Source organism: Aptenodytes patagonicus, chromosome 6, assembly GCF_965638725.1.
Source record: "Aptenodytes patagonicus chromosome 6, bAptPat1.pri.cur, whole genome shotgun sequence".
Lineage (NCBI taxonomy): Eukaryota > Metazoa > Chordata > Aves > Sphenisciformes > Spheniscidae > Aptenodytes > Aptenodytes patagonicus.
This window is the reverse complement of record NC_134954.1, coordinates 40,790,294-40,804,436: the sequence shown is the minus strand read 5'-3', so window position 1 is coordinate 40,804,436 and position 14,143 is coordinate 40,790,294. Positions and strand designations below refer to the sequence as shown.

The 14,143-nt window shown below is 34.1% G+C and overlaps 1 protein-coding gene across 2 annotated transcripts in view; it reads right to left on the bottom strand.

Moving 5' to 3' along the window:
* Window positions 1-14,143, bottom strand: part of GLS (glutaminase) — a 67,424-nt gene that overhangs the window by 23,809 nt on the left and 29,472 nt on the right. Inside the window, exons 8-15 of one of the 2 annotated variants that reach the window (XM_076342240.1) lie at window positions 11,212-11,244; window positions 10,886-10,944; window positions 9,693-9,759; window positions 9,074-9,124; window positions 6,409-6,585; window positions 5,147-5,278; window positions 3,981-4,073; window positions 862-3,141 (exon numbers count right to left, since the gene is read on the bottom strand). In XM_076342240.1, coding sequence (XP_076198355.1) covers window positions 2,995-3,141; window positions 3,981-4,073; window positions 5,147-5,278; window positions 6,409-6,585; window positions 9,074-9,124; window positions 9,693-9,759; window positions 10,886-10,944; window positions 11,212-11,244 — 759 coding nt within the window. In that variant the 3' untranslated portion in view covers window positions 862-2,994. Of the gene's footprint in view, window positions 1-861; window positions 3,142-3,980; window positions 4,074-5,146; window positions 5,279-6,408; window positions 6,586-9,073; window positions 9,125-9,692; window positions 9,760-10,885; window positions 10,945-11,211; window positions 11,245-14,143 lie in introns of those variants that run through there. The other variant, XM_076342239.1, reaches the window with a different exon arrangement.

The window sequence follows — 14,143 nt, the reverse complement described above, 5'->3', positions numbered from 1 at the left end:
TATCACCTGTGGTTCTCTCTTTGTATCTACTACTCTTCTACCTTTCCTCGTCTCTGTGACTTTTAGAGAATAAACTCTTTTGATATGTGATATTTTATGTACAATGAACATACAGCTAGTTTTAAAAACATAGTACAAGTAACTGCAAGTTATGAATCAATCTACAGAAAATCTAAATTAATAATTACAGCCATCCTCAGTATGGGCATGTCTCTAGTGACAAAATCTTGCCTTGGAATCATCACATTATAAATACATCTACTATTTAGTATCCCAAATAAATTTTCACAGAAAAAAAAGTAAGCCTGTGACAAAGGGCAAGTGCTTTGCCAGAAACCCGGATTCAACTAACCGTTGTTCAGACCCCACTGCTGCTACTACAAGGCTGTGGGCTTTGGACCACCTTCCTTGCTATGCGTGATTTATTAGAAGCTATATTTTTCACTTCATAATGCTCAGGATCAACAGTTACTATCCTGGTACTGGTACCATTAACCACATATTTTCCAAGTGACTGAATTAGTATCTTCAAAACCACACAAATACACAGCAACGTTAATATCCTACTGCACCATGACATTTTTATTAGAAAAGTCATGGTAAGAAAGCAAGAATCAAAGTAGCAAAACTTTCAACTTTCTAAGATAACAGTTCAAAGAGAAAAATAATTAGATTATTGTACAAAATGGTTAAGAAATCTTAGGAAGTTTTTCAATGACTGGTTTAACTAAATCTGCTTACTCCTCCTACTTTTCCAGAACTTTATCTTTTTTAGAACGGAGTGCTCACTATCTCACTTCAGTCTCAAAAATGTGTTTGAACAAATCTGTTCTCCATTGAGAGAAAAAAATACAATAAAAATCAGCTTAAAACAAATTTATTAAACAATACAAAAATAAGCATGCTGGAAATCGAGATACATAAATAACATACAATGCAAATGAAAAATGGAAAACGAGACAGGTAACTTAACAACTGAGCCACAAAGTACAACACAAATGCTAAAATAAAATTGTAAAAAGCATTTACATTTCTAATGAAATGTTAATGATGCTGACAAAGAAAAACAAACAAACAGCTAAAATGCTTGAATATCAAGAATCGCTATTACTGTAGCACAGGTGAACACTAAAACCGTTGCAGACTTCAAACATTCAATGACTAGCCTCTATCACCACATTCTTTCAGACCCGCTCACCAAACATAACGCAGGCATGGGTAAGTCGTCATGGCAGACCTAACTGTGGTCCCAGCTATCTGCGTACCCTGCCATGAACAAGAGCCATCTGCAGACACGGCAGGCCAGAACAAGAAACTATGAGTGTAAGGAAGTAACAAAATAATTGGTCCGAAGGAGTCTCCTCCTGACCCCTCCTAACTAGAGGCTGGCTTAAATTCTGAGACAGGCTTCAAAAGCATATATTACAGAACTGTAATACATATATCTAAAGTAAAGATTGTGTAAGCTGTACCCTAAATATTCTTATTATGCATATTAAAGATCTGGTAGTTTCCTTAATTTTGTATTTCCCATGCAGGACTTGCCCTACAAGAAAACCACAAGTTTTTTATGTAACTGACAAACATAAATACGGTAAAGATTTTTATTTTCAAGTTGAAACCCAGATGGAACAATTTTCCATCTTCAACCACGTTTTTAGAATTAGCTTCAAATAGTACTAAAAATCAGAAAATAATGTGTGCAGAATTAGATCAAGCAAATCCTGCATCATACATTTTCCTTTTTTAATTAAATCAGTAATTTAACCAGCAACATGTCATCACTGTAAATACTTTTCATTAGCAGCACAGACACATTATGTTCCCTCTTGCAAATGAGGCTATTTCAGGTAAAGACACGTAGTTTTGCAGGATCTGAATACTTGTTATGTCTCTGTAACTACTAGTTTACTGTAAAATCCTCAAATGGTTGAGATATTTTTATAATTCAAGACTTTGCCTTTACTTATTTTACTTTATTTTCAAGATAAGCACTGACAAACCTAACCTTATCATCACTAGTAAGATAAAACAGCTATTATTCAGCAACTTATGACTGACATTTATTACTGACATGTGCACCACAGATTTACCTCTTCATCCCAGTAGGACTTCAAATTCACTGAAAATTGATGTTCTGTATTGTTTTGCTTAAACATTTTAATCCCTGGCTTCAAAGAGAGGAAGCCCATCCTTTTACAATACACTGCTAGATGAAGATTATTCAGAGTTTAGTCAGAGCTTATTTCAAATGTTTATGCAAAACTAACAATATCTAAACAGAGTAATTAAGAACAGCTTGCTTTCTCAGAGAACATCAGCTTTGCTTTATGCATCTTCCTTAATTCACAAACATTCAGATGGGATAAAAAAAAAAAAAATTATCTTCGCTAGCATGGCATATCCAAAGGATCCATTTCTGTTCAAAGCGATTTGAAAGCTCATATTAAAAAAAGAGGATACAGTAATAACATGACTCAGAACCTATTTCCACTTAATATACAATTATTTAGATATTCATGAATTTGCTGTATTTTGCTGACACTATTTTACTTTATATTTTAATTAAAATTCTTTTATCTTTACATGCTGACCCTGATCAGAGGAGACATTGTAAGTTCTTGCTTAGCTCTAAAGTTAATTTACTTAAAATTCTCAGATATAAACAAAAATAAACAGATATACACAAAAGTGGTATATCTTTGAAAACATTCAGATTTACCTTTTTCTTTTGGGTTTTGTTTTTTTTTTTTTTTAAGTAAATGTGTTTTAAAGTAACTACAAAAATCAGTTAACAGTTTTGGTTTTTGTTGTTTGCATGTGCTTTCCCCCCCTCCTTGAACTTTGACAGTCTTTTTGGTATAGCATACAGAATTTACACAAAATGTATATATAAATGAAACACCAGGCAAACAATACTCAAATCAAAGTTAAATCTAGAGATGCTTGAGGGTTTTAAAAATGAAGAATTTAATGAAGCTAGAACCCATTTGTTTAGTTTTGCTCTCCCCGACCTTCCATTCTATACACTATGGTTCTGGAGATGTCCTCGTTTGATTCAGGTGACACTTTTTTCCATACTGTTTCTTTTAAAGCAAGTTCTTGCTGGAGATTCTCATAGTCCATTGGTCCAAAGGAATGCTAGTTGTTCAAGCAACATATATTATTTATTAGTGTATTTGAAGGAAAAAAATCCATACTTGCAGTCAATGCTAACAGACTCATGTTTTTCACCTCTTCACATAAACTGTTATTTTCTCTTTTCCAGTTATAAAAAATTCAAATTCCAAATTGGGTATTTTTTAGATGTATACATGCAAATAGAAGCACTTTAAAAATCACTCTACTGTATCTTCTCCTACCGAAATCTTCACACCTTAGTTAAAACATCAATGGTAATAAAAGCAAAGAGGTTTTCCTTATCTCAAGCACCCTCACACTTTTATCTTTTGTACATGTAGCTGGAGTGGGTTCAGTTCATTCCCAGAGATTGCTTATACCACTTCCTTAGTAACAGGCACGTGTCTACAGCACTATAACACCTGAATTCACTGCCTGTGCAACTCTCAGCAAGTCATGTGGTCTCAGACATATCACTGTGAAAAAATAGTAAACATACATCTCATGCATTGCAGCACAGAACAGAAAGGCTAAGCCCACCAGCTGGTCAAATCTTTATTAAAGGCAACCAGTACAGTAAAACTCTTTGCGACTTTTATCAGATACCATATACCTACTCTAGCAAGGGAGATGAACTGCATGAAATGGAGTTACAAATCTAATATGAAAATCTACTATACAAAACCCTGTGATAGTGTGGTCCACCCAGGTAAGTGTCCACTAATAATGTAAACTAACTAGTTTAGCTGAAAGCTTTGATGCAATTCATGTCATTGAGCAGTTTTGCATTTAGAGAAGAACTTTCCGTATTTCTTCTGACGTCTACAAGCAATACTCACTAAACACACATATTAACTTACCCGCTGATCACCACCTTCTCTGCGAGGATCAAGCTTTTTTGCAAAGTGTCTCAAATTATCGTAGTTATGGAAATTGCACAAAGAAACCAGATCCTGCAAATATTTAGTGAACATACGTTATTACTTGCACATGATAGTCAAATGCATGAGATTATAATACTACTACCACTTATGTTTTACATCATATCCTAGTAACTTAAACCAGTAATGAGAAGCTTATTTAACAAATCAATACCAGTATCTGTAAGGCCCTTTGAACATAACACAATGATATAATTAAGTTCTAAAACCACCTTTAAACTCCTTTTTAAAGAAGTACAAAACAAGTAGTAATTTGCAAAATATCTATTTTTAATATATTTGTACTCCAGCTGTACGGAACACTTCAGGAACAGGAAGAATAGTCTGGGCTAGTCTAGTACATAAAACTTCAATCAAAAGGATGAAACAAGAAAATGTGTGACATAATGGATTTTAATTCAGTTTGAATTACAACATGAAATGTTATAATTACAGAACTTTGCTACGTTGTTGTATTTTTACAAGTGAATGTTACATTCATGTTACTTGTATGCCATGATCAGCTATCAGTTTTTAGGTCTCATTATAACAGAATAAATGCAGTAAATCCTTCACCTACCTATTGTTCTATGATTTTATATTTGAATTACCAAGTACAAGACTATTTCATATGAAACTTTAAATTATTTAAACTAGAATTAGTAACTTCTTAGTACTCCTAATTTGCAGCTGTCAGATGTTAGATAAATAGAAGTATGAAAAGTTTTTAACTGCTGCTCATCAAAGAAGTCTATAAATAGAGCTCTGCAGCTTCTAACGCAGTATACAAGAGACCAGCTCTTTCATTACTTCATGAAGTGTTCCTTTTCACAGCTTTTCCACAATAAATTTCTCCAGTGTTTCTGGCATCATATTTTCTTAATGCTCACTGAATTAAAGTGTTATTTATTACTAAAATGCAAACATCTCTTCTTGGACTTCCACCCTTGGATCAAATGAAACTTGCTATGTATGGAAGAATAACAAATCACTACTTAGTTCACTTAGATCTCAGCTATACTAACTGAAGCTCAGTAAACATCAGCTGCAAAAGAAAAAAAAAAAATACAAAACCTAAACAAACCCACTAAGGCAGTGCTGCTTACATGACAAAAGTGAATTCCTTTAACACTGTTGCCCATCTTGTCCAAAGGAGGTGACCAGCACATCAAGCCCATGACATTAGGAACAACCAGAAGAATCCCACCAGCAACTCCAGATTTTGCAGGAAGACCAACCTACAGAGTAATTAGAGAATTACTGTCCTCTGCAAACGTTCTTCACTATTGTAACACAATGCGTTAGCATTTTACTGAAGATTATTATGCAACCTTTATAAAATGTAGATCTGGAAAGCATTATTACTTATGCCTTTTTAGATAGAAAATAACCTGAAGCACTTCACGGCAATCCAAGGTATGTGATCATAAATTTATTTGCTCTCAGTAAAACAGAGTCAGTAATACAGTGAAAAAGATAATTCAAATCTATTTATTATAAAAAAAGCAATTATGACTAAGCAGCAGTACACAAGTTTATCTGTCATGAACAGTTTGCAACAAGACAGTAGTACAAAGCTATATACCTAAAAAAAGCCTTGACTGAAAAAGGTAAAAAACAAAAACCAAGAAAACAGAAGAGTCTGTCCATAAAGTCATACAATAACCTACTTATTTACAATCTGTATAAAGGTATTGCTTTTTTCCAACAGGAACTAACATGTCACATATCCCCATAGCTCTGTAAGCAGTAACTTTTAGGTCACACAAAGCATCATAATCAATTTTACATGTATGCAACGAGGAAAAACTAAACACACTCAAAACAAGATGCTGAAAACACAAATGAGAGGCAGTACATCTTGAAACACTTACATATAAGAAACATACTGCTGGAAAATAGAGGCGTGGTACATACGCTGTGTATGACAGCCACTTTTACAACACGAGGGCAATTCATGAAACAGCCTGAGTTAATGAAGAAAATGCAATTGTCTGCAAAGGCTTCCTGCTATCCTTTACTACCATATAGCAGGATTTCTTCAGTTATGCTGTTTCCAGTTAGATCTGCATCAATCATCTGTTTCTCTCACGAACAGCCTTTCTTAAGGGACAGTATTTATGTTTCAACGTGAAAAGGATTCCCAAACGTGAAGTGGCAGAGAATATAAGTACTATAAGGTATGGTGTACTAGTAGTGCCATGAATTCTAGATGAGATTTTCCCATATGTGTGTTCAATTTCTAAACAATTTATGTAACACCCCCTCCCCTCCCACAGAAGCAAGCAAGCAAGCCCTGGAACGTGGAAAACAACAGCACAGATTAATCTTCCTGGTCAGCTATAATTAATAACTGAAAACTACTTACATGGAAGGCAAACTGCCCTGAAAAGTCATACATGCCACAGGAATGCATTAAACTCAAGGTATTCCGCACTGCTTCGGGACTCAGTACTCTTTCACCAGTGATTGGGCAAAAGCCACCATTAGCCAGAGTTGCTGCCATCACACTTGCCGATTCACATGTTACTTCTATTGAGCAAAGCTTATGGAAAAGAAATTGAGATTATAAGAAATGATACTTCTAGCATAATAAGGCCAACTATAGCGGGATCAACAATATGTCTCTATAGAAATAACATTTCATAAAATAACCTGTAGCATAACATTTGTTACAGGTGACACTAGCAGCATCAATTAACGTGGTCTGAATCTTCCTACTATAAAGATCCCAGCAACAGAGTTTGTAAGCCCTCTTAACAGTTTGGGATAGTATTTTACATGGGTTAGTGTCTCCACTTGATTCCTCCCCCCACCCCCCCCCTTATGTTCCTTTGAGAGGAAGAGGTCTGGAAAACGATCTCCGTATTTTGCATCTGCTTAAATGGCAAAGCCACAGAATGACTGTTTTTTTCAATTTGAGTTTGTTTTGTGTGGCTATTTTAAGCCTTAGAAGACCACACACATCTATTAAAAGTACATTTTTAAAGCTGCAAACTCTAGCACATGCAAGTCTTAATGCCAGCACTTCCTATTGATGCAGCCTTATTTCACCTTTCTCTCATATATGCTTTTTGATATATTAATGATACGACCACACGATAGTTTCTCCCAGGATCCCTGCTTCAGTACAGACTATACATACTTTGGTGACACATCAGGAAATGTGATATGATGCCATCACCTGATGCTGCCTCATTTCTGCAGAAACCAAAAGATAAGCTGGTTTCAACCAGAAGCTGAAATGCTACTCTGAAAAGTAAACAAACTAGTGCTTGTATTCTTGCTTTTGCCAAACAGTCATTGCACGATACTTCATGAAGTTACCTAAGCCAAGTTTGCATGAGTAGTTACTACCTGGAATTCTTATTTTCCGGGTGCCAAACTCAATACATCCTAGTCCAATCAACTGGAGTTGCAAATCAAGAGATTGTCAGAGACGCATCTAAAATGGCAACTGTGTTTTAAACATATGAAGTATTACATAATATCACCTACTTTGAAAAAAGTGTTTCTAGGTTCTCAGTTTAAGCACCTGCATTTTGTACCTCGGTTCTCTAAAATGAGAATAATCCATCCTCACTTTACAGAGACAATAGGAAAATAAGTTTATTCTTGTTCAGAAAGTTCCCAATTACACAAGGGTGGAAGAAGCATTACAGAAAACCCAAAGAAAAGAAATAACTAGCCTTTTAAGTAGAATCCAAGTAGAGTGTTGGAAAGTAAGCATTGTACAGTGAGAGGAAAAGAAAACAGAATTGACGCTCGTGTATGAGCTGCCCTTTTTCCGAGTATGGAGTGAAAAGGGGATTTTGCAAGGGGGGGGGGGGGGGGGGGGGGGGGAAGAGAATGACACGTAGTCATGAAATTAGAGCTCATAATGCACAAAAATGAGGCCAAATTAAAATACATGAGAAAAGTTAGTTTTGGCATTTCTTAACCTATGAATAGCTTTACACTCAGAAGCATATCAGGACTTGAGGCAGTGGGATAGGAAGCATTTGAAAAGCATGTTTAAACAGTAAATTCAAATAAATTATCAGTTTTGTTCTGTAATAACAGAAGTTCAGAGTAGACTATTAGCTTGTACCTAGTTTCCAACTCAACAAGAGGTCAACTAAGGCTAATCACATATACCTTACTTCATAAACAGTCATTCGATTTAAAGACTAGAGCAGGTGCATCTCAATGCAAAAAACTCAGATAAAATTTGCATTTAAAAATATTGTTTATAATTTGCGTAAGTAAAAGTAAGTCTCACGAATCAAAAACAGATTCATTCTGAGAACTAAATTCTAGATAGTTGTGTTTTGGTTTTTTTTTTTTGAACTATACCAGACGGACTGAATCAGTAACAGTACTTGAACTGCCTCTTGAGAACTACGTGCAGCAGAGCTGAGTTGTGAATGTTTTAACATTAGGAAACCCTTACTGACTTACTGAGGAAATACCTCACACTTGCCAAGTTCTCATTTTTTGACAGTTGCAAATAACTTGCTGAAAGTGAAAAAGAAAAAAAAAATGGGGGACTAGATTCTTTGTTTTACTTCTAAGCATTGAATCAAACAAAAAGGAGAAGATATTCATATATCATATTATAGCTATAAGCAGATATTCATATTATTTCATTTATAACACTACCCTTGAGCTTACAATAGAGCATGCATGTACTATTTTAGTTACACAGAATTTAAAGTACTTCACAGTACAATAAAGAACAGCAACCCAAAGAAGCAGAAATATTTTGTCAAACTCACTGAAGTACTACAAGACATTTTAAGCTTCTAACTACTAGTGTTTTAAGGACTATTGCTAGTTTGCATTAGCAATAAAGACACCTAAGTACATCACCTAAACAAAAGCAAACCTGGATACATCACATGTACATCATTCATTTCCAAACAGAGTTTAAAAGAAGCTGACAAGTTTAACTATAAGCCATTAAAGCCTTCATATCTGTGAACAAATCAGCTTCTACTGCTTATAACAGTAATTCTAAGTCTATAATGAGCCTCAATTTTAAAGTCAGTTACCTGAAAATAGAAGTCTAGTATAGCAACCATATCCGTGCCTTCAGGAAAGCACTGAGGAAGAAAAATAAAGAGAGTCTTTAGGTAAAATTACGATTTTTTAATTTTTTTTTTAAAATATCACTTTCAGAGAGACAGAAATTAAGCTATATTCTTGTCAGCATATTAAGCATTAGGCAGATTTAAAATGAAGTATTTATTTAAATGTAACAAGCAGAAATATTAAATCATGTCAGATTTAAAAATAACACAGTGCAGTGAGGTCAATAAGCTAGGTATTAAAATACTTTTCAGTACAGCTTTCAACATCTTATAGATCAGCAAGCTGCAAAATGCATCTAGGAGTTTTATGAAGTCATCTGTACAGCACAGATCATGCATTTTACGACAAGTAAAACAAATTATCATGGCTATGATACAGAAAGAAGATTACAGGTATTCCATTAGAGTGACATAAGTATCACTTTCTAAATGACAGCATTTTGAGTAACAGTATGAAAACAGATATAGTATTAAGAGTAATTTATGCCATACTGTACATTAAATAAACTAAAAGTCTTCACAGACTATGAAAAAACCCCACCACACAGCCTTCAAAATACAATAAACGAAAGAGATCAACCTTTTTTTCTTTCAAGTAATAGCCAATTGCAAAGTTTCTATCTCCACTCTCTCTTTCGGACTGGAACCTTAAAAAAAAGACAACAGGACAACATGTCAAACTTTCAAAAAATGCTGAACTTGAGACGCCTAATGTCATTCAATAAAACTGCGTGCAAAGGATACAGTACTTCTGAACACAAACATTCTACTAACGGGACAGAAATTGCCACAGAAGCTCACCCCAGTACACCCAGTTGGAGTGAATTAGCTTTGACATCCGAATACACACAGTACTGGTTACCTACACATACATAAGCTGACTTGGAGATAAGGCAAAGAAGTGTAAGATCCTGCTCTTAGAAGCGTTTCTAAAAAGGCTATAGTGGAATGAAACATCCCACAGCGAGCTGTAGTGAAAGGGTCACTCACTGACAACACTGACCAAACTAGAGAGGAATCTGGGGATCAAGTTGCAGGTCAAATAGCGACCAGACTGATGGCTGTCCTGTTTATCGTGATGATTAAGTTCAGGATGAAGCCTAAAGGAGGAATCTGTATGGATACAAGGGTAGGTAATTCTCTCCTATCTGGTTCCTTCCATGGTAAACACTTTTACATCAACAAAGCTCAGGAAAAACACTAGTTACCTCATTCTGCTTTTCTGCACGTGCATGCCAGTTAGCAACCTGGAAGCAACTCTGCTATATGGAATCTTTATGATTTTCCCAGTGCTGCCTCAAAAAGCTCTCAAGATTCTTGGAATGCTATACATTGAGTTAATGGGGGGAACTGTTTTAGAAAAGAATTTAAATATGCAAAATAAAAAAAGCATAAAGAGTTCCAATTGTATAAAGTATGCTTTCTAAACATTTGATATGTAGCCATCAACATGCAGAGTTTAATTTTTAATATGAATGCCAGGAAGAGTTGCACTTACAGCTCTTACTGCCATAGCACCAACAGAGCACTAAGACAGAATAATGAAATTTCAAAAGAGGTAACCAACACTTTCATGTGAGATTTAGCCACAGTGATGTCAGAGACGTGCACAACTTCAGTTCTTGTAAATTTTAAGCCAAAGACACCCTCTAATATTAGGGATGAAATGATGGTTTCAATGTAAATAACTAAACTTTGCCATAAGTTCAATATGCCAACTATCAGTTGAGGCATTTTCCATCTAACTTCATTAAGTAAATAAAAAATACTTACGTAGCATTACTGAATCCAACATACTCATTACCAGCCATTTTATTCATGAATTGCATCACCTGTTAGAGACAGAGGAGGGGGGGAAAGCATGCTAACATTTTCAGACATTAAAAAGTTGTAACTGACAAACTTTCAATCCAGTCTTACCCTAAATCTTGTAACACAATTTTACAAATGCAATCCAAATCACGAAATGTTTAAACAACCAAGTACAGATAGAGACAAAACATTTGAAATTTTAGTAATTTCACTTGCGATTCCCTTGCCATCTTAAGACTTTTGCCACTGAATTTAGTTAAAAAAGGAATGTTATAACATTAACTTACGTAGTCAAATTTTTCTGCATTATTTGCTCCTTGCTGCAAGAAAAGAAAAAATAATTTACAAAAATTGTTAACATAAGAAAGAAGTTAGTTCACTTAACAGTATTAGGATTTTTAATGCATATAACTAAGGTATGAGGCTAATTAAGAATAAGGTACTACAATAATTTCATATATTAATGAAAAAAATAAAGTGTTATATAAGTAAATCTTTAATTATCATTTAAATTAAATAATCCTATAAGAGTCTTATCAACCACCTGTATGTAGGAAATGAATTTAAACTGAAAAAGGTATGCTTTATTTTAAGTGCTCTCTATTCAACTTTACGTGTTTAGCATAAGTAAATGTAGTAGGTTAAAGCAAAAAATAGAAAAGTAACTACAATCAGGATAATTATAATGAAAACACTAACTTTTTATAGATTATTAACCTAAAGGTATTCTTATATTACCAACAGAGCTGAGCATAGGAAAGTTCAGGCTACTGAAATTAAAGTATTTCCATGGCTAGTGCCCATACTAAGAATTTAGATTGAAGACTTAAAGTGTTAACCCTTACTATGAAAATAATTGCATTTAATCAAAAAAATACCTGTTTTGATTAATATCTGATTAATGTCCTACCTATTAAAAATTAAACAGTTAGAAAAATAGAATTTTACATCATAGAGTACATCATTGTGCTAACAATGTAAGGAAAATTCTAAATCCAACTTAATAAGGATGCTAGTGAAGCTTAATTCTTAGGGTTGGTTGGTTTTTTCAGGGAGGATGGGGGGTGTTATTTTGGGGCTTCCCCCCCCTATTTAAGAATATTCTCAAATTTAGTAGCTGCCAGTTAAAGATGTATTAATTCTTTACAGATCTCTGACAGGCAACCTTTCATAAATTCCTATAGCAAGACATTGAAAGATGGGTGGGAGGTAAAAAAAAAAAAAAAAAAAATCACGCATGGTCTACTGGGGGGAGTTTTAATTTTTTGAAGTAGCCAAGTAGAATTTTTTGAGGAAGTTTAAAAAACAATGGCATCACATACACAAGTGGAAACAATGTATCTGGAGAAGATGCTTTTAGAAATAATTTTAGTATTAAAGATACTCTATTTAGATACCAAAACTCTCTTTAACATATCTCAAACAATTCAAGTCACTACTTGCACTGTGTTTAGTGTGGGAATGGGGAAGGAAGTGGAAAAAACTGAAGCTTTATATCAACCAGTATTTTACTTAATGAAATGCGTAAAGCCAGTCTCTGTATGTGGATTAGGGTGTTGCAGATAATCTTTGAAGCCCGTGCATCAGCTCATCTACAAGAGGATGTGCAGTCATACATGTATGATCACTAGCTGAAAGGAACACCACACCGTTTTGTCAAAATTATGCGCCAGTGGTTATCTTATGCTTAAAGGCTAATAACCTTACTCTTAAAGGCAACAATCTCTAGCTAATTTGCAATAAGATAAAAAAAATTCATGATACATTTCATCAAAATGTTCCTGTATAATATACCAGAACACAAGTCTTAAAAATTTAACTCCAAATCTGTTCAATGAAAAATAATTAAAAGAAGAAATTACCAACTTCATTGAACTGTTGCAGTTGTCAAAATATTCCATAGATCCTAATGCTGTAAAATATGTAACAACATTTAAACCACAAAAACCTTTTCAACCTTTCAAATGCACAATGAACATCTTTTTCTGGGAAAGTGGGTCAGCATTAGTTATGGGATGCTGCATTGATAATTGTATGGTTAGACATGTATAATAAATTGAAACAAGTTCTTTTGTTAAAAAAAGAGAGAGGGAGAAAGGATCATGCTTTCTGCAAAAATATAAATACATAATACTTCACTTTTTTTTTTTTGCCCAGTTGAAAAAAATTCCTAGCCCTTCAACAAAAACCTGGCTTTACTAGCAGCATATAAAATTGGCGGGCAAAAGACTCAATGCAAATTTCTTCCACATCAACTTGTTATAAAAAAGGTTTCTTTTTAAAATTTACATCTAATCTCGTATTTTGGGAAGAAAATCTTCTGTATACTAACTCAGATGATGCGGTTTTAGTCCTTGATGTTCCACACACTGGTATAGGTACTTTATATCAAACACAAAAGCATTGTTACTGAAATTAGACTGCTCGTATACCTAGAATATTTGCCTAAATAATCATATGACCAAGACCTCAGTAGGGATTTAACATAACGCGTAACTAAAACAGAAAATTTTGCTTCCATACACATGATGACTAAGAAACCCAACCTATTAGTTTCCCTCTTTCAGCAGCTGACAGAGGTATGCTGCTCCTCCTAAAAAGCTGAAGAGACACAGAGGCAACACACATTCTATGATTAAAATTCAATTGCAAATATAAAATCCTAACACTCAGAATACCGAGCAACTTTTCCATAATAATTTAAACAAATGTAAGAGACAAAAAAACTTCTGTTCTTGCACAAGTGCTTCTTATTTTTAGCTTGATTGTATAAGCCTATGAGGTTGGGGGCACTGTGACAATATTTCTTAAAAAGCATTTTTAAGTTCAGATACAATTAATCTGTCTAGAACATCAAAGGAAATGTTCCATGCACTAACTCCACAAACACTTAGTACATTTACTGGAACATATGTTCATATACACACTTACTGTATACATGCCTGTGTGTATATACATATGAAAAAACACTTCTAAATGAATACAAAATGAAATTGAAAATGTTAATATTGAAGCAGTTTGATAGGCAAAAAATTCAAACTTGCAGAAGATAGCTCAATACAATTTTGTAAACACTTAAAACCACAATGGACACTATGGCTGTGGATCATAAATTTGAATTTTTTGACTGTGTCAAGTTTTAGTGATCTTCCTTTTTTTTTTAAAAAAAAAAACAAGGTACTTCTATTATTTTTATTTCTACTAGAAAAATACAAGCAG